At 49.2% G+C, this 27,040-nt stretch overlaps 1 protein-coding gene across 1 annotated transcript; it reads left to right on the top strand.

Moving 5' to 3' along the window:
• Positions 1–1,415: 1,415 nt before the first annotated feature.
• Positions 1,416–9,002, top strand: LOC142558169 (GILT-like protein 1). The gene is made up of 2 exons (XM_075670330.1): positions 1,416–1,641; positions 8,043–9,002. The coding sequence occupies exons 1-2, from the start codon at positions 1,525–1,527 to the stop codon at positions 8,625–8,627; spliced, it is 702 nt and encodes a 233-aa protein (XP_075526445.1). The 5' UTR covers positions 1,416–1,524; the 3' UTR covers positions 8,628–9,002.
• The last annotated feature ends 18,038 nt before the right edge of the window (positions 9,003–27,040 follow it).

The following is a 27,040-nucleotide window of genomic DNA, read 5'->3' as shown; positions in this document are numbered from 1 at the left end:
TCGCTTCAACGTGTCGCTTCAAATTCTCGCTATGCAAGTATCTCTTCACTGAAACGAACTCTTAACTTGCCTGATCTTTCGTCACGCCGCAAATATTCCCGTCTCTCCCTTTTTCACAAAGTTTTTCACTTGAACCCCCTTCTAAAAGAAACCCTTCTTGCCCCTCCGTCTTATATTTCAGCCCGCACTGGACCACAGCCTTAAAATCGGGGTGGCATTGAGCCGTACAAACCGGTACAGTGACTCATTCATCCCTAGGACAAGCACGGACTGAAATCGCCTTCCCGCATCAATCGCACTCATCACCGACTCTACCAACTTCAAGACCGCTGTTCAGAATGCCTTTTGTTAGTAGTTTTGTTTATACTTTTTGTTTGTATTTTTACTGCATTACTTCTTCTTTTGGCTCCACTCCTTTCTGTAACGCCTTCGGGCCTTAAAAGTACGTCAAATAAATAAATAAAAGTGAACGAAATGTCGTAAGCACAGCGCGTGCGAAGCTACCGGGGCTACGCACGCTCTGCAAACATCGCAGGTCGCTTTGAAGATGAGGCCCGCGCCGGCGTGCACCTTGGCCACGTCGCAGATCACTTTCAGGACACACGAGCGCCGAGAACGCGTCCCTACGGCTTCCGTCAAAGGCGTCGACTACGGCGTCCGCGAGTAGCGTGGTCAACGCCATAGTAGACGCCGCGGTTGTCTCCACTCCGTACGGAGCGGCGGGCGAGGAGGACATCGAGGCATCCTAGCAGTCGCCGGAGAAGAACGCCTGGCCACCCTCGCCTCGCGTGCGACAGGAGAGGGAACGCACCCGGGCCGCGTTCCTCGCTCGAGCACGCGAGAATGAACAAAGGTGGCTTTGGATTGAACCGTGTTCGCCGGCTCACCCTCACACTCACTCATACGGAACCTCATGGCAACGGCGACGGTGACGGCAGAAATGCGCCGGGAGTGTACGTTAATTGCTGTCATAATAAAAAGTGCGATTCAGGGCCTAAATCGAAATTTCGCTTCCATCGGTCACTAGATTTCCGCTTTCTCTCTAGAGGGAAACAAACTTCACAAGAATGCTCCCTGAAGTCATGTTGAAAAAAAGAATTTCTGCGTTGCACGTGTATTTTAACAGGCGGAATCACAGTTAGGCCTGAGCTAAAGCTTTCTTGGGAGAGCAAAATATGTTGTCCATGAAGACAGAAATCATTAAAAAAATGAATGCCAATTCAACGAAAACGGGAACTTCGTCCCAATAAATTATAAACATCGTGCTATACTAATGTACCCTGCTTGGTACGCTTCCGCTAAATTCTTTGGGATAGGAAATTTCATTTCGTTTTCGGCAAAAAGGGAGAAGACGAGGAAGAGTCGTACGGCCTCGACCGGCGCATTTCACGCGATGCGCGCGCCAGCGCAAAATTCCCGTCTAGCCCGACCGGCATTCCAGCGGTAGACCCGAGGCCCCGTCCGTCCGGCCGGCGTCGGGGCATTTGGGTGTCCTCGCGTCGCCATCGCCTCAAGATTTCGGCCATGCGGGCCGTCTCGCTGTGGTGCCTGCTGCTGGGCCTACTCGCCTGCAGCAGCCCGTGTCTCGGCCAGACCCAGCCGGAACCAGCCGTGGCCCTCTTCCCACCAGCTGTGCAGAAGGTGGGCACCACAGCACGCCTCGTACGAGGCAGTGCGCGCACAGGCTTTGCCGCATTGACGGCAGCGCCGGATCACGTGCCCTAGCGACTGGAGGAATCGTATCTCGTGAGATACATAGTGTGTTCCCGATGCTCTCAAAGCCATCGTTTACTTAGGGGGAAGCATTTACCCCGTTCCACTTATACATATGTAAGCCAAAACTATCAGGGCTCGTAGTACCTCGTTTGCCGGGGACTGCGGGAATGCGAACGACAGCCATATCGCTCTGCCTGCTGCTTCTATCGCATGCTTGGCGACAGGGTTCGCTTGAGGCTCACTCCCACTAGGTCGACCCGCCACCGATTTCGGTCTGCCGTCTGTCAACGACAGCGCTTTTTTTTTTTTTACCTCCGTGTCGGCGCCTCTTTCACACTGCCCCGTCGCCGACAATCTGCCGATGGTCGCGGGAGAGCTCGGCATCGGTACAGTGTGACCGAGGCGCCGACACGAAAGTAAACAAACGCCGGAGCCGATGAGTCGGCACACCGAAATCGGTGTCGGGTCGTCCTCTCGCGTCACCAACCAACAGTGCGTGCGTGCACCCCGCCCGTACGTGGTGGCTAGTTTGGGGGGTTATGGACAGTGGACAAACAACATTTTATGGGACCACGGGATCTAAAAAAAAAAACAACCTGAACATATCTGCAGCTTTAGCAGAGCTTTCTTGTAGGGCCGCTCGGAAATTCAACGCTTTTTGAGATACCGTGGCCCATAAGCTTTTGAGGTCGACTGCACGTCTGCTCGAAACGCGTGTGGGAGCTTTAGAAAATCCTGGTATTTATACTGCAGCTTTGCGTGTAGTGTAAGCTCGAATTCGGGCACGGATTGGAAACGCTTCGCGTGTAAAAAGCAAACCATGAGGGGTTGCCCTAGTTGGGTGTGCATCCATTCAACCAGACGTACTGTCGCGAGCAGCATTAGCGGATCCCAGGTGCTTCTAGTCGTGCTACATGGCGAACTGCATTATCCCGTACTTCAATAACTCATCTCCGCTAGAGCTCAATCGGTGTCGAGACCCACGCATTATGCATGTGGGTCTCGCATCACTCGCCGGCATGTTCATGAGTTTTGTTTTACGCATGCCTCTATCACTTTCCCCACCGCGTTGGCTTAGCGGCTGTGGTTTTGCGCTGCTAAGCACGAGGTCGCGGAATCAAAACCCGGGCGCGGCGTGATTTCGCCCCCATTACGAGGGGGGGGGGGGGGCGATGTGCAAGAACGCCCACTTCCCGTGCATTGAGAAAACTCTCTCTCTCTCTCTGTGTGTGTCTCTCTCTCTCTCTCTCTCTGCGGACGCGAGTCTCATGCCGAGATGCACCGTTTGGTCTTCCCGGCTCGCCACAGCCTCCCATAGACCGAGTCCCGGTTGTCGGAGATCTGCACAATCTTAAAGCGAATGCTCGTAAAAGGATACATCTGGCTCCCCTGCAGTAAACGAGTGGCGAAAAAAAAAAAAGAACGGACGAGCGCAGCCGTTGTCACGTCATCATCGTCATTGAGCTGTCGTGATTTCGTTGTCGAGCCGTCTTCGTCGCGCTGTCGTTCCGGGCACCAAATCACGTTGACGATGATTAGTGTTGCCATGGTCAAGCGCCGTTACCGACAGCTATGTACGGCGGAAATATTCATACTCCGTCATGCGAATTTGAGAGCCATATTCAGTGGTATCTGTAACAATTATTGCTTAGGCGTTTAATAAGTTTTCTGTCACAGCAACAATCGAAAGAAAAGAACGAGCTTTTAACTGTCCGTAGTTTTCGATGCAGACGCTCTCGAGGACAAACAGTAATAACATAGTGACTTTTAGCTTGTTACCATGCACTGGTGCGTCAGACGACGCCCCTCTTTATTTTTGCCGCCCCTTTCGAAACTGCGGTGCAGAATTGAAAGCACAGAATGTCATTTTCTAAAAGTTTGAAGCTTGTATTCAAGACATTAGACTAAAAGGCATACGTAGCGTCCGAAGTTCTTGATTATAGGCGTTTGCGCAATAAAGCTGTGCGAGCTCTTAGTCATAGCTGAAGGAAAAAACTATTACGCACACTTAGGAAACCCAGGCAGGATATGTGAGATGACAAGTACAGAGTACTGACTTCAACATCTGGCTCCAGCAGACACTGCCACAAAAGCTCATTGTTGCACAAACTTAACGTAGTGGATAACAGGGTATGTTGTAGTCATCCTATGCACCTTCATTGATACGTGCGATTCTTGTACTTGGGCCTACGGGTGGAGGAGGAATAAACTTTATTATTAGAAATGAGCCGACGGTAAAATCGTCCGAGGTGGGCGGCGTCCCTAGTCCAGGATGCCATGGGCCTGAGCCAATAGCTTGGCCCTGCTCACCAGGCGATGCTGGTCTTCAGGGCTCGAGCTTGTCAGCTGGGCCTCCCACTGCTCGACGGTTGGTCCGGTGATGGGCGGTGTCGATAGGTTTTGTTGACATTCCCATACCATCTGGTAGAGGGTATTGGGCGTAGAGCAGAAGGCGCATTTGTGAGTATAGCTCGTAGGATACATGGCGTGTAGCAGGGTGCCGCGCGGGAATGTGCCGGTCTGTAGTTTTCGGAAGATCACCGCCTCTTGTCAGCTTGGGATGCGGGGGTGGATAGATCCTCCTACCCGGTCTGTAGTGGCTCAGGATATCGGCGTGTCTTTTCGGGGCGCTATCGTGTTGGTCTACCTGTGCTCGTGAACCCGGTGGGATAGCCCGGAGAGTGTGATCTCGGGCAGCGGCATTAGCCGCTACATTACCCGCCAGGGACTCGTGTCCCGGGGCCCAGACAATGTACAGTTCTGGAAAATTGTCTCGTTTTTCGAGGATGCTCAGGGCTTGTTTTTTTTTTTTTCGTCATACGCCCTGGCGGTGCAAGAGCAAAGTGCGAGTACCTGCTTACTCTAAAGAGGTTTCCCTCTTCACGGCCACATCAGCTGCCAATTCTTGCCGCGGAGCGAATGGGTACCGAACTATCTTTTGCGGCGTGCCGGTTCTATCATGTGGGGAAACGCCACACGAAATTACGAAATCAGGCAGTTTTAGTTAGGCGTCCGCAACCACCCACGTGCATAGGGTGCGAGGTTGCGCGTGCGTAGCGTAGAGCGCGCGCGTCCGATACGGAAATCGTTGGCTGGATGCAAAAAGTTCAGAAGAGGGGATTGCTGACTTGCACGCGTAGGAACCAGTAGTGTGCTCTCAGCTCAGCCAAATGCCACCTTCTGAAGCTGTGTAGCCAATGTCAGTCGCCACGAAGCCAAACCGCAAGCCGGAGTCATATCTTCGGCAAGATCGATATCGAAAAATGCGCTCTCGTGAACTCGCGAGAACGCGCGAGAACGTCCCGCAAAGGCCGCTGAGCCCGCAGTGGACGCTACGCAGCTTTTGAAAATCTGCCGGCGCACGCAAGATACGGTGCGCGCTCCTGCGTACTGCGCATGCGCACTGACGCGTCCGCGGGTTTGGTGCGTACCCAGAGCTGCTGCGGACGTCCATCTAAAACTGTATTAGAGAGTTTTAGTTTAGGGGACGCAAGCGGCTTGCGTACGCAAGCACTAGGGGCGACGGTACTGCACATGCGCAGACCGCTACGTCTACTTGCGTCTTTGAGGTGGTTGGGGTGACCGAAAACATCGCTGCCCCTAAGCGGTCACGTTACCCAAGAGTTTCGCTGTGCACGAGAACCCACGAGTAGCTAGCGAGTAGATAATGTTATAAATCTTTCGCCAAGTGTCGACAGACGTCGTTTTTATATATATTAGAGAAGTTTAGCGTGTCCGGTATTCGTGTAGATGGGAGCGACCTGCATGGTGCATCCACCTGGTGGCGCAAAGCTCAAACGTACAAAAACAGCTAATATTGCTGTAACCATGTCTATTCTACTTCGCTGCTGGTGTAAATCTTCGGAACTGACGTAATCGTGTTGCTGCCAAAAATTTACACCCGCAGCAAATAAAATAAACTTCGTTACTCCAATATTAGCCGTTTTTTTTTTCGTTTGAGCTTTGCGCCACCAGGTGGCTGCACCATGCAGGGCGCTCTCGTTTACGGCTCCGCCCCAACGTCCCAACCTGCGTCCGCCTGCGTTTACCTGAATACTGGACACGCTAAACCTCTCTATTGACTGCTTCTAATAATAGTTTGATGTACTTCATGTGCTTGATTTCATATTTTACAAAAATGATAACGCAGCAAAGCACAGACGTCGATGGCGCTGCGAGCGCATGCGACCTCACTGCGGCTTGTGTATGGGGCCGCTAACATATAACGTGTTTCTGCTTGCGTACGCGAACGTAAACGAACCCAAGCGCTAGGGGCCCCAACGCCTTGCGTCCCCTGAGCTAAAACTCTCTAATATCTCAGCAACGCTGGTGACAACCGCCGGGAGTCCAGTTCAGAGCGAATCTGTCGCGTTTTCTCCCTCAGCGCCAAAGACGCTTGCAAGTGTGACCTTGTGAATAATGGCGCGTTTTGCCGCGTGCGATTTTCCGCTAGTGTGCCCGTGAATTTAGAGACGCGCTGTGTAGCATTTGTATCAATTTCTTGCCGAGTACAGGGAAATGAGTGGCTGTAGTCTAGGTAGATAAAGGGTTTAGTTGATTCAAAGTATTAGGAGCCACATGCCAGCCTATTCGTAACGTATCAACATAGTCCGACCTACACAAGGTGGCAGAGCTGCGGCTTGCTAATACCTTGAAGTTGCAGCTCTCCTTATCAGATAGGAGCTCCACTGTTCGCTCAATTGTGTCTGGGGATATTTATTCGATCCAGGCCGCTGCGGTCGAATTCCGATGAGAGCGGAGTGCAAAAAAAAAAAAAAATGCGCCCAAGTACCGTGCATTCGGTGCCTTTCTAAGGGCCCCCGAGTTGTCAAAAATCAATCCTGAGTGCCCCACAACGGCGTGCCTCGTAATCAAATCGTGGTTTTCCCACGTAAAACCCCGGACGTCGGAATTCAATCCTCTATCCCTTTCTCAATTCTGCTCTAGCCGCAGCACGTGGCAGCTCGTGTGGGCTCGGACACAATTCATCAAGCTAGAGCACGACATCGCAATAGCGAACAGACGTGCCGGCGAGTAACGCGCATGCGCACTGCGTGCCTTTCGACACCAGACGAGCTTAAGCGTGGAGGAAGTAGGCGGAGCAGTGACGCAGTTCGGCACATTGCCACGCGCTCGCAAAGGTCCGTTACTTGTTGTTCACGACAAGTACGTGCACGCATACATACGTATACAGGGTGTTTCATGGAACACTTTCAAAACTTTATTAATGGTTGTCTGTGGCATATAGCTCAGTTATAGTTCATGAGGACGTCTACTCGAAGCGGCAGACAGTAGTTGCACACACACAGATATAGAAATGAATGAATATGCATAACCGACTAACTGACCAAATTTCACTACATAACCTTTTAACTAATTACCTTCTGGCTCATATTGCAATATGCAAATTCTAGCCGTGCAGTTCCCAAGGCGTATCCACTTGAAATGAATTTTAAGCATAGCACCAGTTTCGAGATAGTAATTACTGAACTGTGCGGAGAAATGCGTGGGCGTCCCAGTTACTTTTGTGCTTCAGTGCATAAAATAACTTCTGTTAAGAAAGTAACTGGAACGCCAATGCAGTTTTTTGCAAAGTTCAGGAATTAATATCTTGAAACTGATGTCATCCTGAGAATTTCTTCCAAGTGGATCCACCTTGCGAACTCCACGGCTACAATTTGTAAATTGCACTATGAGCCATAAGGTAATTAGTTAAAAGATTAATTAGTGAAATTTGTGATTACTCGGTTAGGCATATTAATTTTTAGTGCAAGTAGTGTCCACCGCTTCGAGTGGACCACGTCATGAACTAGAATTGTGCTGTGTGCCGCAGACAACATTCAGAAATTGTGAAAGTGTTCCCTGAAATGCCTGGTATACACGCATACTTACATGCACGCGAAACAGGCGCAATTGGAGATCGCTGGGAGAGGTCTTCGTCGTGCAGTGGGTATCGACGGGTTGATGATGGTTATGAGAGCGACATACATACATACATACATACATACATACATACATACATACATACATACATACATACATACATACATACATACATACATACATACATACATACATACATACATACATACATACATACATACATACATACATACATACATACATACATACATACATACATACATACATACATACATACATACATACATACATACATACATACATACATACATACATACATACATGCCCCACCACGTCATATAATTAGCGTGTGTTCTCGCTTCCGTACGCTTCAAAAACGTGGTCTACCGATGGCCATTTCACTGCACACTTCATTCTATTATCGTCTTTCTTTTTTGCCATAGGTTAACGTGACCGTCCTGTACGAGCCATACTGCAAGGACAGTTCGTGGTTCATCAACAAGCAGCTGTTGCCCGTGTACGGGCTCCTGCGCAAGCAGCTGGTCGTCGAGATGGTGCCGTTTGGACGCACGCGCATGAAGGAGCCGCAGGGGGCCGACACGACCGTGGCCTTCACCTGCCGCCACGGGCAGGCCGAGTGCCACGCGAGCATGATCCACGCGTGCGCCATCGCCCTGTACCCGGACACGGACAAGCACTTGCCGTTCATTGCGTGCACGCTCAAGGGGTGGAAGCCCGAGAAGAACGTGCAGAAGTGCAGCAGCGAGTACAAAATGGAGAGCAGCAAGCTCGTCGGCTGCGCCTCGTCGGCGCAGGGCAAGATTCTCCTGCAGAAGATGGGCTGGCGCACGATGTCCGTGCGACCACCCATCAACTACGTGCCCAGCGTGGTCATTGACGGCGGATTCAACAAGCGCTACCAGAAGAAGCTGCAGAAGCACTTCAAGGAGACCGTCTGCAAGCACTTCAAGCCGCCTATACCGGAACCGTGCCTGGTGAAGAAGAAGAAGGGCTGGTTCAGGCGCTGAACACTTCTTGCGACGACCACACTCCCTCTCGACAGCGTCAACACCAACTCTGCGATTCTCACCCATCTTCCGATTGACGCTCAAACTCCGACAGTCTCCTGTAACAGTTGCCCAAAAGTGGCAGGCGGCGCGTCATCCCCGCTCCATCTTCTGTTACCCTTTCGCTCAGACTAGGGTAACATCGCAAACGGGCCTAAAAAAAATTGACCGGTCGTTTTTCAAAACAAGATTCGTCCCTATTACTGCCTGTGAGACACAGCACCGAGGCCTGTAAACCAGCTGCTAAATTCGGACGCCCTGTCGAAAAGAGAACGGTCACGCCGTGAAGGAGGAAAGTGAAGTGAAAAATCCGGCGACGCGAGGACAATAAAATTCTTGATCTGCTTCGTCATTACTAATGTTTTACAAGTGTAAACGCCAAGTGCATACGTTAGTGTTAGTGCTTTGGTGCTGAATTTTATCTGCTCTGTTGATGTTCGCTTTCTGGAATGCTAGGGTTCGGTTTTATTTTTCGCCCGTTCGGATGCCATTGGTTTCGCACCAAATCTTCATCACCTCATTCTGAGGTACCTTTCCGCAAGACATGTGTATGTTCCGGAATATTGCACATAACTGAATTATGCGATCGCTTCGATTGTGTACGCATTTGTAATGTTATCCATCAGTACCATTAGAACTCCCTTGCGCTATTTAGAGAGTTCCTGCGCATGTTGGTAGTTTTTTTGTAGTGTAATTTCGCGGATATAATGCGGTCACGTCCCACTTAATTTGGCGAAGCAGACAGCAGCAGCAAATCAACGGGTCGTCGAAAGTTGTGAGATGTTTTCCTTTTCTTCGCGTGAGGTAGCCCTTTGTTTCAATCGAATCGAATGCAGTGAATCGAGTTTAAAAAACATACGGCACCCTGGTGATGAGAGACGCCGTAATGACAAGTACCCGATTAGTGTCGACCACCTAAAGTTTTGTTAATTTGCCCCTAAATCTAAGTACATGGTTGCTTCTTCATTCGACCGCCGTAGATATTGCTTCCGGGAGTCGCCCCTACGGCCTCGTTCTCGGGAGCAGAACTCCACAGGCACTAAGCCGTAGCAACAGTCCAGTTAGAATTTTGATAACCGCTGCAGTTTAATGCAAACAAGAAGCCACGGAGGCTTCATGATCCTTTAACCGTTGTAGCTGACTGCAACCATTTATCGACGTTATCACCTCGCTAACCGTTCCTGTGGCAACCAGCGTAACCTCGAAAAAGACAAAAGCAGGCGAGCCTTTCAATGAGCCCATCCTATATCGCGCCGCTATATACTCAAGGGGCCGCCGCTGGTGTTTGCGTGTGGCAATACTATCACAAGAACGTTGAGACAGTTGGCGAGCAGCGCAATGTTTTCACACGTCCTAGCTGACGACCAAAGGTCGTTAGTTCTCATACTGAGGGGCCCACATTTCTCGGAACCTATAGTGTCTCATCTCGCCGCTGAACCTTGTCATTAGCGCGGCACGTGGTTGAGAAAGAATAAAAAAAGAATGGAGACATAGGGATGGATGACTTGACTCTGTTGACCTTGCCCGCCAGGCGTAAGAGCAAGGGCAGAATGACTCGTGATAAATTGCCCTTGCCTTCACGACTGTAATGTGAGAACGCTGGTGTTTGTATTGCGGTTGCGCATTCGTTTTGTTTCTCGGGTTCAAGATATGTAGGTCCTGTTTGTTCAGCAGTCTATCCCGGTTTTAACGAATAAAAAAGTCCGGCCCTACTTCTTAATTAGGTGAGGCTAGGTCAGAGCGACGGACTTGCTTCACCCATGGAGAAGCCGGGGCGATAGCGTTTCGAGAACAGGCTTTCGTGTGTAAAAAACATTAGAAAGCTATTCAATTGCTTTTGGGAGAAGTACGTTATGCTACTTAGCAGATTCGCATCAGTTGTGATGGCTCAGTGCGAACGGTGTTCCTCTGTAGAGCAAGAGGGGGTGGGTTCGACTCCTGTCCATAGTAGCAGCCTTCCGATGAGCACAAAATGCAAAAGAAGAAAGGCGTCCAATCCACGCTGTGAAAGTGTTTGGGCACAGAAGCTGCACACAACAGCTAGAATGAGCACTCAATGCGACGTATACGTTATTCGCGTGGCGACATTCACATGTACTTCACCTAATGATTAGCATAAGACGCTTCGACGGCTTACAATTTGGCATGCGCCGCTACTTCGTGCACCTACAAAGAATAGACTAGACCACCTTCACATCTTCGTCGATGGATCCGTGATACCGGAGACGGGCTCATCCACAGCAGCCTGCGTTGCACGGGCCCTACAAAAGAGCAAGCTGTGCCGTCTCCCGGGATATGCAAGCTCTACCGCCGCAGAGCTAGCAGGACTTCACCTTGCTGCGGACCTACTTGCAGAGGAGCTACCAGCGACCCCTGCAGCCATCTTCTGCGACTCCAAGGCGGCGCTGCTCTGCCTGCAGAACCCTGACAGGGCTAGCCTTGGGGTTGCGCTGCTCTCTTCAAGTCTGACGGCTCTTCAGGACGCAGGATGCTCACTATTCCTGCATCGGCTACCGGCACGCGTGGGGATCCCGGACAATGAAGAGGTGGACACCCTTGCAAAAAGTACCCACCACTCAAGCGTCCCCCTCAGCCCTGCTGTAACGGCCGCAGACTTCTCGAGACACAGGCTGCGCCGGCACATCATCGCCTGCCACCCGGACAAACGGGTATCCCTGGGCCGGCCTCCACGGCCTCTTCCACAGCACGGCCTCCTACGAAGGGATGCCTCGTTGCTGCTCCGACTGTGAATTGGCTGTTACTGGACGGCAGCCCGCCGGCACTGCCTTGGGAAAGCCACCTCGCCAGCCTGTGCCTCGTGTGGTGAACCAGAGACTCTGGAGCACCTCCTGCTGGCCTGCCCTGCTCGCCTGCAGCACCGCGTTGAAAGAGTTTCACCGCCTGGGGCTCCCATGTTCACGACAGGAAGATATCCCCTTCTCCTGTCGTAATCAGCTACCGACCTTCCTAAGTGTCGTCGAGTACCTCGACGGGCTCTCGACGAGACTATACGAAATTTCTACAAAGACGGATGGACTAACGGCCGTCCCACCACCTCGGGCTTCCTGATCGGCCATTACTTCACTTCTACCGGGCCACCTCCTATACGGTCTACCTCCAGCCTACTCCTCCGGCTGAACCCACTGGGCCCTCCCGGACGGGCTGCTCTGATGCTGCCAGGCCGAACTTCTACCTTTCTGCCTCCTACCCTCTCTTTTTTTAATGCCATCTCCCCCACCTTGCTGGCGCTGAGCCGTGCTACCGCATGGGTTGCAGCATATAGTGCCAGCCTTCCCTCCTTTCCCACAATAACCACTTCTCTTCAGTAGTCCTTACCATACGCGCCTTCCGCATAGCACGATCACAATACAAATCAATTGCTAGGCGGACGCTTCTTTTACGTACGAAAGTGTAGTTATGTCACTTCCTGCTCAGTAGGCTACAGTAAAGCTGCCGTCCCCACGGAAGCTTGCGGAACAGTAACCTTTACCGGGAAGCACATGCGAGGAGAGCAGCGTGCTTCGCATTGCATGCAGGGGCAGGAGCAGCTTATCAATTACGTGGTTCGGATGCTTGTTTTTAGCTTGTTCTTTATTGAAACGTATGCTGTTCTGTACGTTGTATGCGTGATACTAAAAAAATCCGCGCACTGTTCGCTTCTCTCTGCTAAGTGCTTGTACCCTCTGCCTCAAGGGGGTATAAGCCATTGCATATGGAGGTATGAGCCGTAGATTGTTTACAGATTGCGGTAAGAGCCATGCAACAGTTTACTGTCGGCGTACGTCACGAAGAAATTGCGGGATCCTAGCCATAGATAGCTCCGCTGTAAAATAAAGAAGCATTAGGAAGAACTAACCCCAACTGCTATACTTGGGATGGTGGTGATTCGGGGCACTACGTTGCAATGTTGGTTATGGGTGGCGCTCTCCTTACCACCGTCGGTTCGAAGAGGATGTTTGTGGTGGGCGGACGTGTTTCTCCAGCGGAGCCCTGGACTGAGGGCAGCCGACCATCGCGATAGAGGACAGACGAAGCAGCGGGTGAAGACCTCCGGGGAACACACAAGGAGGAAGACTCCTCTGAAGAATCCACCCCAGCCGCTGGAAAACACAATTACTAGAGCTCAATAGGGTTTTCACTCACTCACTCACTCACTCACTCACTCACTCACTCACTCACTCACTCACTCACTCACTCACTCACTCACTCACTCACTCACTCACTCACTCACTCACTCACTCACTCACTCACTCACTCACTCAAGGGATCCGTAACGGCGATGAAAACATCAGTTGCTGTGCATGCTTTGAGATTGCTTCGATTTTTCAACTTGCCGGCTTTTTTAAGCGTTTAAATAGTAGGCTGGATGTGGCAATGCTGAGAGCTGTTATGCTTTTTTTTTTCGTTTTTTTAATGCTTGCCTGTTTCTACCGAGTATATGTGTATATTTGGTTTGGTAGCACAGTCCGAGCGTCCTTTCGTACCACATGTTTCAACACGTGCGATCGTCAGGGACGTTGTCTTTTTAGCCTTTGAGTAGTAGGTTTGATGTGGCAAGGCCTATTAGTGCTTTTAGTTTGTATTTTTCTCGGGAATATTGATCTTGTAGTACAATCAGAGCGTGGCCACGTGTTTTGACACGTGCGACCGTGTGTCATACCTTAAGTCCGTTCGACATTTCCTGCCTTTACGGTCTTTGCTTGTAGATAAGTGCCTTGAAAGATTCTGTGTGTTAGCGTTACATAAAGCTGAGTTAAACATGTGGTAAGAAAGGCGGCAAAGCATGCAGCGTGCAGGGGGTCCCTCGAGGTAGTTCAGGGGAATGGTGAGAATGGCGAGGAAATCGAGTCGATCGACAGACAATGTGATGGAGGGTGTCCAGGTTGAGCTTGTGAAATGGACACCCTGAAAGATGAGCTCAGCACGGAGCGAGATACACGGAAAGCGGTAGAAAAGAAAAAGAAGGACTTCGAACAGCCGAGGAAGAACTCAATAGGGCCGTCACAACGAACGGAAATGGTAGTGACGATGGAACGCTGTCTCCCGGCGTCGCAGGACCGGGAGTGCCGACAAAGCGCGTGGAATGGGCGGAACCCGTGCAACATGTGGTTTGTGCAGCTGACATGACGTTCACGTGCCTCTAAGCTACCACAAAAGGAAAGGAAGAATGAAGGGGTCAGTTCCCCTTGTCAAATTTACGTCACGCGGAAAAGGTAGGCAAAGGGAGGCTGGAAGAGGCCTGGGCAGTAGGAGAGAGCGAAAAGGGGATAATCGCCAGTGACTCAGATCTGACTAGGTGCTCAGAGGCGATTGTGGAGAACGTGAAAGACGACAATAGAGTGGTGGTAGGGGATGTTTCCTACCACTCTAGGAGAAGAGCTCGCGGATAAGGCACAGGGACGCAGCCTTGCAGTAGTAGCGGGTTCGCCAAATGACGAACTAAACAGAAAAGGGGCAGGAATAACCCGCCGTTTGGCGAAGGGGGGTAGTTGAATTGCGCGAGATGTCCCTTCGGGTGCAAACTGTAGTTTGCACGGTCTCGGAGGTACCTTTACGTAGTAGTAACGAACAATGAGCGGTTGCGGCCGCTAATGAGGCTATGTGGAGAGTGACCCGAAGTAAAGGTTTCGAGGTTATGCAAGTAAACAGAGAAGTGAGAAGGAATGTTGATGGTAATAAAGGAGGGGTCTGGGGACTCGGTGGTCGCGCAATAGCTGTTTTTTTTTGGAGGCCCACGGGCGCTTAGGAAGCCAGGGTAGGTAGTAATGAAGAAGGTCCCCTAGGGCGATCTCAGACTAGTATCACCGTCAATAACAGAAAAAGAAGCAAAAGAAGCAAAAGAAGCAAGAAGAGAGCTCGCCGTGCGGCAGGATACATAAACATGCAAGGCGGTAGAAGAAAGGAAAGGTGGTTAGAGTTTTGGGAGCAGTTAAATAGAGAACAAATAGGTATGTATGCGGTTACAGAAACGCACCTTAGAGACGCAGAAGAGCCACCAATGATTGAGAATTACGTCTGGGAAGGGTGCGACAGAACTAAATCGGAAGGAAAGATCGGGGGGAGGGGTCGGAATTCCCATACATCAGGGAGCGAAATAGGAGACAGAAATTCCAAAGTGTCAAAAGCATCTTTGGTTATAAGGCGCAGTGGGTGGAAAGAAAACTTGGCTGCGCGTAAGGTATTTGTGGATTGAAAAAAAAATGACAAAGCGAAGGGTGAGAAGTTAGCAGAATGCCTAAGTGCTGATATTAAGGGTTTCGGCCGTGATGTCGAAATGATACTGTTAGGTTATATGACTGCCCAAGGATCTAGACGGTTATACCAAAGACAACGGGAAGTTCGTGCTAGATCTCTGTGAGCAACATAACCTCTTTATAGTGAATACGGGGCCTAAGTGTGAGGGCCAAGTCACGTGGGAAGTCGGAAATAGGTAATTGATTATTGATTACTGTCTGATTATAGAAGCAATTGATGACAAGTTGAGAGCAATGGACATTGACGACAAAGGGTATAGCAGCATAGGGTGTGACCATAAACGCATCATTTTGATAATAGGATATGCCGCTGGGAAAGACAATAGAGCGAAGAATGGCCAGTCCGAATTCAAGCACTGAATAAATAACAAATGAAGTCACAAGAGTCGAGAGAGAACTTGGCAAATGGCCACGCAATGAATGCGAATATAGTGAGCTTGTAAGCATAATAACGACAGAAATACGGAAAGAGAGGCAACATGCTTGTTGGAAAGGAAAAATAAAGGAAACCGAAAAAGCTCGCGTAAGAGAGCGATACGAGAAGCGACGGCCACACGATAGAAATTATCCCGAGAACACAGGCAGGCGAAATAAGCGCAGTTGCTTCAGGACGTAGTCGGCAGAATATGGACATATACCGAGATAAAAAAAAACCTTGGTTTAAATACTCGTCCAAGCAAAGATTAAAGTGAACGGGAGCGTTGGTGGTCAGAAATATGTGAGAACAAGAAGGGTGTATCTAGAATATTTTGGAACTGCATTAACTTGTTAGGCAGGAAGCCTGGAATAAAAACCGTAACCTATACGCAGATAGGAACAAAACGGAAGAGCACGCGGCCTTAAATTACATTCGCAAAATAACAGCCAAATAACTTCAAGGCAGCGACGAGGTGGTTTCTGAAAGAAAAGAAGAGCTTGAACGAGGACCACGTAAAAAAAGGACGTGGTGCTGAGAAATGTCCACAGGAAGAAAGCCGAAGAGAAAATTCCTAAGCGCACAGCCACAGGGTTAGACGAGGTTCCCATTAGGCTAATTATTGAAGTGAGACCAAGAAATAAGGAAGTTCTTTTAAATAGATTTTCAACAGATTTTCAATAACGTCAGCCACTTCAGCAATAAAGTGTGCAGCCATATTTGCTTTTATGCTAATCGCATCACCTTCTTCAGTGATCGTCAGATGGATCCCGCCGTAATGTTGTTATAACATGATCGCCCAGTCACGCATGAGAACTGCAAATATCGCACATGCTATTGCCGAATGCCATTAGACGTTATCGCAATAACAGCCATGCAGTACATCTAGGCGGCATCATGGTGAACGATGTCAGTGCAGCGTATCACATCGCTTTTCAAGGACGTGATCTCAGGCACACCTGTGCAAACAGCGAGCGAATATGGTGTTTCTACCAGTGCGTAACTTTCTTCGTTGTATTTGGCGAACCATTGTCTTGAACACTGTGTTCCTGTGAGAGGCAAAAAGCACTTAACTGAGCATAATCAATGAAGTGCTACTTCATAGCAATCACAATTAAGTGGAAGCTTTAGCTAAGGAAGTCCTAGCCAAATACATGGGAACAGAGAAATTTCTTTTGTTAGCAACCACTGCACTCAATTTTTAGCAAGATCATTGCATTTAAAAGGAAAAATCTCAATTTTTTAACTGTAGGAAGCAGACTGTTTATTTAGGCCGGCAGTTTTCTTGTGAAAAGTCTTGAAAAGTTACGGAATAACAGATTTTGGTACGGCCCATCCTATAAGAGGGTCTAAGTGCCCTTCCGGCGCCCCGTATACGAGAAAAACATGGGTCGATGACGCAAGGTCCGGATGCACATACGTGCTGTCGTCCGAAGATCGAACCGCGACGAAGTGCAGTTGCCAATGCAGTCCTGTAGTAATTCAGGGTACTGCAGCGGCTGGGGCGAGAGGTCCGAAGGAAGGAACAAGTCTCGAGGAAGCCGCAGGGGGTACACCATCGACGAATTCGGCCGGAGATCAGCCAAGGTCACGACGAAGGACGGCGCGTAGGCCGAGAAGCACCACATATATCACGTCGGTTACCTAATCACTTAAGTTTCGTGAGATTACATGGGTCAACTCACGCCTTCAACTCATCTGCTCTTCCTCGCGCCATACGTTTGTGGAATGGTCTTCCAGACAACATCGCATCCGAACCAGACCACGATAGTTTCCGTCAACTTCTGCACTCTTTCTATTCGCAATAAAAACTTACCACTAGTATTCCCGATTTTGTTTTACTTCTTGTGCCGTGTCCTGTATCCCACCCATGTATTTATTTATTTGTTATGTTACCGGCTTTAAGACCAATGAAATCCGTCCTTTCTTGTACCATTGCACGTGTTTTTCTGTTAACTTTTTTACCAGTATTCCACTTTGTGCCCCCACTGCATTTTTAAGTATTGAAAAATGCTTTTACTGTGAACGCGATTTGCCCCTGCGTTTTTTATCATGCCCTACCGTTGTGCGTCTTTGAAACACTGCCTACTGTTTCTGCGCCTAGAATCCGCATATTTGGCTGTCTATCCTTGGTTGTAGTTTTTTTTTCTGTTTACTCTCGTCATTTTGATTTGTACACCCTATAGTTCTTGTGTGCAGTTTTGTCATATGTATAAATTCCAGCCAATATTTTTTGTATTTTACATGTTTCATGTTACCCTCTGTCCTGCCCAACCTTATATTGCCATTATACCACTTCAGTATTGATTCCTCCATTTCTTTGCGTTAAATTGCAAATTTGAGCCGTATGTACCCTGTCGAGTTACCTTGTACTTTAATTACCCCCCTTACCCAATGCCCTGTCAAGGAGCCTGTAAGGTTTTTTCAGTAAATAAATAAATAAATAAATAAATAAATATGAATATGGTTGACCCAGTGCTCCCTGTCCAGGCGCGCATTGAGGGCAACCTTGAGCTTGTGGTGGAGCCGTTCAGCCATACCGTTGTCCCACGATGATATTCAGTGTTACGACAGTGTTTAGCGCCAAGCAGGAGGCTGAGGGAAGTGAAGGGGGTAAAATTAAATTGCGGGCCGCGATCAGTGGTCACGATGCTGGAGCAGCCGAAGCGGGAAACCCAGGCTGGAATGAAGGCCTTGGCGACCGCTTCCGCTGTGATGTCCGGAATGAGTACGGCTTCGGAGCAACAGGCGAAGTGGTCAATCATTGTTAGGATGTACCCGCAGTCGTGAGAGGGAGCGAGTGGTCCAACCAAATCAACATGGACGCGGTCAAAGCGACAGCCAGGTGGGCAAGAACGACTGCGTGGGAGTCTTCGTGTGGAGAGTCACTTTGGCAGTCCTGGCACGTGAGGCACTACGGGAGGCACGTGAGACCAACATCGGTGTTAATGCTTGGCCAGAGGTAGCGCTGTGTATCGAGGCGCTGGCTTGGATCGGGTGCTGGCATGGCAGATGTCGCGGAGGGATCGGAACCCAACGGAGCTCCCCACAGATGTCGCCGGCATATCCGCGTATCTGCATCTAACCGAGAGAGCACCGCCCCACTTTTGCCACATTTTGCCGCTCCGCCTAGGGGGGAAAAGTGGGGGGCGAGGGGGGGGGGCGTCCCTGTAGCGTCCACTGACGCCGATACGCGCCTACGCTAAACGTCGGCGCTCTCGGTAGGCGGCGTTCCGTGCTCGAATCACGTCCGGGTCGCCAATGTCGGGAACCGAGGGGTTGCAGCGGATCGCCAAGACCGGAGGACTACCGTAGCAAGCCCTTAGAACGGACTAGTGCACGCCCTGCTTGCAGCGCGAGTACGGGCTGCCCGACTTTATTTTCGTCATCATTTGCCATGCCGACCGAGGGCGCCGACCATTAGAGTCCGCGCGTAGCGGCGTCAGTGGGCGCTAGAAGATCACAGAACGATGCTATCTGTTCTTTTTTCTGCAGAGTTACCGATCTGGAAACTTAATGCTTAGATTTTTTTTAATGGTTATCAGTTTTGGCAACATATTAGATGAAATTTCACACCAAAAATTGAAATTTCGCTTAGTAGAGTCATGAGAATTTATACTTCTGTCCCAAGTGCGGCAAATTGCTTTCAACTTCTTCGTTCGCGTGTCTCGTAAAAAAACATTTTTGTGTTTTGTTCATGTGCTTGAATAGGGAAATTGGAATTCGGCCCCCGAGATAACGCTTTATTTTAACACGACCCTTGTATGTGGAACATCAGCGTATGGGTGTGACCGTTTAGTTATTTGTCTTAATTATTTACGGTGATTCTAGTTACTGACGCACTGCACCAGCCAGCGATGCACCTGCGACGCTCTCGCGATATGGCTCTTGTTTTCTGGCAGTGTGTGAAATCGCCAGCCACAGCGAACGCTTGGCTTTTCTGTGAAGAAGAATGAAAGAAGAATGCTGGAGGAACGTGGCGACTCACCGAAGCCGAGTACGTTGCCACAAAGGGGCAACGAAAGCGCGACACTGACTTCAAAAGCACTGGCGGTGCGCTTGGTCAACCAACCGCATAATGCGTAGTTTACGGGGTTGTTGTTTCGGCGCGACGTGAGGAGCACTCGCTTATTTGTTAGGTCTAATTATCGTTATTATCGTAGAGAAGATGACGGAAGTACAAAGAAAGAAAATCGGACATGTAGGTAGAAAAAAAAACGAGGTCAGAGACGGAAATAAGGTACATTGTGCGTTGTTGTCTGAAATGAGAGTGGTGGGCGTCAGAGCACGGCGAAAGATGCGGTTGAAGGGCTCTCTAATGAGACTATTTTTCTCCGTTTTTGCTCAGCCAACTCAGGGGGCGATAGTGTGGCGCGAGTCCTTCTTGTGGAGTCTTCCCAACATTTACAGTCCAGCCTTAGAAAATGTGACTGGATGCTTCAGTAGAAGCCGCATATCGCCGGTGGCGACGTGTTTGAGCTTCTCCTTCAAAAGTCACTAAAAAGAAGTGCAGCGAACTTCAGCGATGCATTCGGCTCGGAGCTCATTCACTTCGACAGGAGCGTTCTCCCAAACCGAAGACCATCACCAACGTTGCTCCTGCTCGCATGTTTTTAGAGCGAAGATTCCTCTGCATACTTTCCACATAGCGCGTGGCCGCTGGCGGCTATATATATATATATATATATATATATATATATATATATATATATATATATATATATATATATATATATATATATATATATATGTATATATATATATATGACGCGCTGTTTTTGCTCAGTGGCTATGGTGTTGGGCTACTGAGCACGAGGTCCCGAGATCGAATCCCGGCCACGGCGGCCACATTTCGATGGGGACGAAATGCGAAAACACCCGTGGTGCTTAGATTTACGTGCACGTTAAAGAACCCCAGGTGGTCGAAATTTCCAGAGTCCTCTACTACGGCGTGCCTCATAATCAGAAAGTGGTTTTGGCATGTAAAACCTCATCATTTATTATATATATATATATATATATATATATATATATATATATATATATATATATATATATATATATATATATAAACATATAAATATATAATGAAACAATATATAAAATGTAGCTATAAATTCTGCACTATCGGGGAAGGAAAACAGTTGGATAAATAAAGAATTGTTCCCTTTGTCTTCTTTGGGGTACATGACCAGACTTTACTACTCCTAGACTCCGCAAATATCAATGTAGACTAGATTTATAAAGTTAAAATGTAAGGTTTCCTGAAACATTACGTTCGCATTTATGTGCCCAAACACTTATGAATATTTTTTTTTTCGAGGCGGTCCAAGAATTATTGTTTAAAAACACATGGTTCCCACAATCATCGTGTTTCATCTTTGTTTTCGTTTCTTCTTTGTGTCATCATGGTGAGGCTGCCTTGTGGTTCGTATAAAGTTTTCAGAAGTGGTGTAGAGCAGTCGTATTTTCTGCTTCCATCGTTCACCCCAAAAATGTTCAAGCACCTTCCTGCCCGGAGTATCGGCAGCGTGGGCATCTTGATATATAAGGTCTCCTTATACTGTTCTCTTTTGTAAAAATTCCTAGTCTGTGTAACTCAGCGTTGCAATCCCCAGTGACGGGGCGATTGCTGCGTAAAGGCTATTTGCTTTTAACGCTTGATGCGTTGTTTTGGCGGTAGTGGCTGGTGATTACCCAATTCTCGAGGCACAATTTCCTTCCACAACTTACGTCACAAGCAAAATTACGCCCCAAGATTTGAGGAATATATATATATATATATATATATATATATATATATATATATATATATATATGTGTGTGTGGCAATAGTGTGAGCTACTACGCAGCTCACGCGAACAAGACAGGAAATTAGAGAATATTCGACATGAAAAAAAAAACACAGAGGGATACAGAACACAGAGTTATGAGCAACTTAATTTGATCGAATCAATTTGAACCACCATGTACCTCCACCTTGCCTTCTTGAGTGTGGGACACTTGTTTGACCCTTTCTTTTGCGTCGTGTTGCGGCTTTCAAGACGCGCTTCGCGATTTCTGCTCGTCGTCTCTGGCAAGCCCAAGAGTGTAGATCAAGTCACAAAGCCGTTTCAAGCCAGAAGGACGAACTTTGGGCAACTTTGTGTACGAACAGTCATTTCTACGGTGGCTATGAATAGCCACAATCGCAGCTTACGTAGACACTGGCGTCGTAATTCGCTGCAGTAAATTTCGTTGGGAACTCTACCATTGACGCTGCTGAAGCGCGCGTCCACCCTTCGGCGCCGAGCGTTCGGCGAGGACGTTAGTGGGCGCCCGTGTAAGATGGTTGCGGTGTCCCACACGTAATCCGCCCAAAGCGCGAGTAGCCACGAACACGTTGCAAGAACGACGCAAGCTGACGTGAAAAGAAGCAGCTACAAAGTCGAGAGCAAGGCGTCAAGCGACGTCTCGAAGCGTGACAACCGCCGACGACAGCGCCCGGATGGCATGCTTCAAGAACCAGACTATCGGAGGGGAAAGGGCCGCCCAACCCCACTTTGTCACGCGTTATTGTGTGCAGCACTGTGCGAAATACATCTCGCTTCTCCGAACCTATTCCCGTTTGGGAGCATGTTATTCAGCTTCTTATTACCATTTGGAAGTAGCTAACGGAACATTTAAACGCAAATTAAAAAGAATAAATTTGAATTTGCTGTTTCATAACGCACTATGGTGCAGTTTCACTGTCAGAGCTGCATTATTTTATTCTAATGCTTCGCTCGTGTAGGGTTTCCTAAAAAAAATATCCACAGTTCCGCCCGAAAGGCCAAGCACTGATTGCGATAGCAAATTAGTATATATCTGTACGATGTAAGGATAGCAGTTTTATCTGCCGTATAAAGTTGTAAACGTTCGCTTACTAACTAAATTAACAATGATGGAACGTGTAAGCGTGACTAAACGAGGACGTAGGCAGAAATAGACACACAGACACAGCGCTGTCTTTGTGTGTGTGCTTCTTCCTACGTCCTTGTTCAGTCGCGCTTACGCATTCTATTATGGATGCAAACCAACTAGCCTGCGAACGTTTTTTTTAACTAAATTAACCAGCATGGTGTCACGCGTGCACAGGTAAACATGAACACATCTCACTCGACGAGCGCAGAGAGTTGCTGTCAAAATTCTGGAGTGAAGAATCGCGGCAGCAGCAAGCGAATCGGCCTTCATGCATGTGTTGCTTCACAGGCGAACGAAACGTCGAAAGCACAGCGCATACGAATCTACCAACACTACGCACACTCTGCAAACATCGCAGATTGTTTTGAAGATGAGGCTCGCGCCGGCGCGCACTTTGGCCACGTCGCAGGTCGCTTTCAAAACACACGGGCGCCGGCAAAGCGACCCTATGGCGTCCGCCAAAGATATCCCCTACGGCGTCCCCGATTCTTGTGGCCAACATCGTAGTAGACGCTGCCGTTGTCTCCACACTGTATGGAGTGGCCGGCGACGAGGACATCGAGGGACCCTAGCAGCCGTCGGGGAAGAAGGCTACTCCTCCCTCACTTGACCGCCCTCGCCTCGCGCGAGACAGGAGAGGGCACGCATCCGGGCCGCGTTCTTCGCTCGCGCGCGCGAAATTGAACCACGTTCGCTGGCTCACTCCCCCACGCTTTCACTCTTACGGAACCTCACGGCGACGGCGACGGCAGAAGTGCGCCTGGAGTGTTCATATAATTGCTATTGACAGTGACAGTGACAAGAACTTTATTAGTGTGTCCTGAGGAACTCGATGGGGGGGGGGGGGGAACCGAAGGCTCCCCGATCAAGTTGGTGGCTCCGCCCACGACAGGACAGGGAGGTCGTGACTCTCTGCGACGTCGTGGGCCCTCTGGACGGCCTGTAGTTGGTTTGTGAAATGCGAGTTCTTCAGCAAGGCGTCCCACTTGGACTTGTTATGAAAGTCGGAGCCCGCGTTGTACGGCCACAGCCAGAGCATGTGGTCGAAGGAGCAGCACGCATGACCGCAATTGCTATTGCAATAATATTATTTGAGGGAAATGTGGCTCAAGTGTCTACAAGAGCTGGAAGCCTGGCAGTTAAATCAGCTTGTACACAAAACTTAGTAAACAGATTTGCCTAAAGTTTGTCATTCTGTCTTCAAACGGCTTTGCGAAATTGCTAATTGACAATTTTTAACAATGTTATTGCGCTGTAAATGCGACCATTCGCATTTGTTGTGCACTTACGCAGTTGTCTTATAGCTTTCTACGTTTAGAAAAATAAGAGAGCTCCGAAATTTATGCCAACAAAAGCACATAAAGTGTCTCAAGTAAAGCCACGAGAACGTTCACAACAACGAGTGGCGCCAAAAATACGAAGGCAAGAGAAATTCAAGCGCTAACCATCGCTCTCATGGTATACTAACCGATCCCAATGCCAGAGCTTTGTCGACTCGTTTGAGTACAAACATGATGGCTGCAGACCCTACTGAAGGAAAATATAAATGTCCAGGATTAACCATTGCGCATTTTTCAGTGAGACATCGTAATTGCAGAATCATTAAAATTTTCTGTTTGTCTTTAATATATTGGTTAACTGATTGTCCTAATTCCAGTTGTCGATATTCTCTAGACTTCACCTTTCAGTTATCAGCTAGCCTAACTCATTATTCCAATTCAAAATCTCGCTCTGCTGTTTTCCTGAGACAAAGTTTAGCAAACTCATGCGCGCCACGCATTCACTTGGAGGTCGTGCGATTTGAAAGTGGCGGTTGCCTTGACCGTACTCCCAATCGCAACTCCTGAACGTTCTCGCTTCATTTCGCGAACCGCTTGGCTGGTACTGCCATCTGGAGGCAGCAGGCACAGCGCGGTGTATCGATTTGTTTGCCGCGTTCGTGTTTTATCGATTTTTGGTAGGTCGGGCCTACGGCGCAGCCAGCGTCGGTAGCCACCGCCATCTGTCGAACGTCACAGAAACCACGGCTCCTCGCTTTTGATGACGGCCACCAGCTGTCCAGCGGGGAAAAATTATTTCGTGGTAACCTTCCGAAACTTTCGAAAGAAACGTTTGAAGTAAACCTTCGACCACAAATGAGGTAGTTGAGAGTGACACGGGTTGGGGACCTCTTTCGAAGTAAGAGAAGCATCGAACAAAATTAGTTTTGAAGACAGACTCGGGAACGTGACTGAAGAGAAACGAGTGGCTGAAGTGCACGAATATGAACCTGAAGAGCGCGGGCACAGAATAAAGAGGTGAAGACAGTTGGCCGCAAGTACAGGTTAACTGGGAGTACGAGTGAGTAGGGGAGATTATGAACTAGGAGGTAGCATTACGTCCCTCTCCCAGCCAGCCTTTCACAAGCGGACTCTCCATCAAACAGTTCCCTTCGCTTTTCCCTCGCCGCCCCAGCGCAACACGTGACCCCTGAGATTTTGCGTATTGGCCGAGTATGTTCCGGTTTCTGTGGAAAAGAAACGGGAACACGACGATGACTTTCCTTTTATGAAATACCACTGGAAGCGCTGTCATCCACTCAAGTGAGCGCACAGTGAAGTTATTGTTATTTTGTTTCATATTCGCGCACTTTTTTCAGAGTCCTCCAAATAGGGATCGCGTAAAAGCTAACGTGATGCAAACAACTTCATTGGGCCTTTCTGGGGGCACTTTATACACCATTCCAAGTACAAGTTATGCCTTCAAATGGATGTTTCAAATTTTGCGTAGAGAAACGTATTTAATTAGCTAACAGATGCTTGCTGCTCGATCTGACTGGCTTCAGTTCTTGCTCTTACAACATGCTCTATAAAGTTGTTTGTTAAACGGATGGCTAACCAAGTTCAGTTCATTCGGCAGCCTGTGGTTGGCGCTTAGGTTTAGTCCGATGCCGCTATAGTTGAACTTGTGGTGCAAAAGGTCTTCATATAATCTCCGCTGCTTTGCAATCAACGAGTGCATCAGAGTTCGGCGTTCATCAGCGCCGAACGCTCACCTCCCATGTATCAGAAATACATCTTGGAGCCCACGCTTGAACTGATTTTAATGACGCCTGTTGGGAACGCACCAAAGGAAACGCAATGAGCGTCTTGGGCGCGTTCGCACCGGGCGTCTTTTATATCATGTGAAGCATGGGCTTCGTGCTGAAATGCATTTCTGAACACGGGTGTTGGTGTCCATTCAGCTGAGACCAGCGTGCGCACCACGATGTGGTTTGCTCACAGCTGCTCAGCGGGAACCTCAGTGCGTGTCCGCACGCCGCTTCAAGCCAGCCGCGGAAGCCCCAACGTTGCCGTGGCTGAGTCGATTAAGCGCAGCCTGGCATCGCGCCCTCTTGTCTTCGCCACTTTTGCAGCCAAACGCACTGCGCGTCTCTGGAGGCCTCCTCCTTACCTTCTATGCGCGTCGGTACCGTGGCAGAAATACAACGCCAACGGCGTCTGCGATGGCTACGGATCGAGCGCTCCTCGAGCATCCGTATACAGGGTCCTGAATATTTAGCTGCGCGTTTTCAAAAAAAAAAATTACCGACGATTACGTTACTTCCTAATGCGAAATTTGAGCGCAGCAAATAAGCTGTTTCACCTTTTCGATAGATTGGGGCAAAGAAATCGAGCAACACATGTATGCGCTATCACAGAATTTTTTTTTTATTTTTCACACGTATTCCTTTAACAAAGACTCCACTAACAGTTCTTGACAGTCATGAAGGAAGCTTTGTGGTCGGAGAAATAGACTGATATATGTTCGACTTGGTACACCAATGCTTGATTCTCAAAGACGAGATGTATACAAGTGCCTCGCGAGGTTGTCACAGCCGTGGGACGCGTTACGAGCGAGAGGAACGGGATGTTCTCCCGCATAAGTGTTAGGAAATTGCTGTTTGTCTTTATGTCAAGCCGCCACCGATCTGGCTCTCTGATTGCCACCGCACAGGGCGAACGGCAGCGGCAATTTCGGCTCGGGCGGTGCACATATACAGATCCGCCGCCACCGATCTGGCTCTCTGATTGCCACCGCACAGGGGTTGCATTGGAGGAGGAGCGAAGAAAGGAATTAAGTTCGAGCCGGCGCTTTGACAACCGGAGACTCGCAGGAAGAGGGGGGAGGGGGGCGGCGTGTACACCCAGCGGCAAACGATGGGGGCAGAAGCGCGCGCAGCAAGCGGACAACACGATAAAGGGAGGAGGGAAGAGATAGCAGCGACTGACTGATGCCGCTGACGCCGATAGTGAGTCAACCCCAGCTGCGGAGTTGGTTTCAGGGACAACGAATAACCGGCGCGTCGGCAACTGAAGAGCACCCTATCCGCCACACAAGAACAGGGGGGGGGGGCGACCCTTTCCTCCTCTTTCTGCATGGCGGCGACGGTGTTCTATGCAGTCACGTTATCTTGTCTCTCTAGCGGCGTCAGCGGCATCCAGCGGTATCAGTCGGTCGCTGCTAGCGCTGGGTGGATGAAAGGGGGGCGGAGCTGGTTACGAGGCCGACGACGACGCGAAACCCAGGAACGGACGCCAAAGAGCTGCGCTCTAAAAAAAAATAATAACTTACGCTCACCGCTGAACCGTTCTTGCTCAAATTTTGCGGAGCGGTCGCATTTTGGTGTCGACTTCGTTTAGTATAACCTTGGTACAGTTAATTGCCTGTTTTCTAAGAAAAAAGTGAAAATGTGCCTGCGCTTATGGGGACTCGAGCTGCTGCCGCCCCGGCTTAAGCATAAA

Source organism: Dermacentor variabilis, chromosome 9, assembly GCF_050947875.1.
Source record: "Dermacentor variabilis isolate Ectoservices chromosome 9, ASM5094787v1, whole genome shotgun sequence".
Taxonomy (NCBI): domain Eukaryota; kingdom Metazoa; phylum Arthropoda; class Arachnida; order Ixodida; family Ixodidae; genus Dermacentor; species Dermacentor variabilis.
Note: the sequence above shows the minus strand (reverse complement) of the source record. Positions and strands in the feature narration are given on the sequence as shown.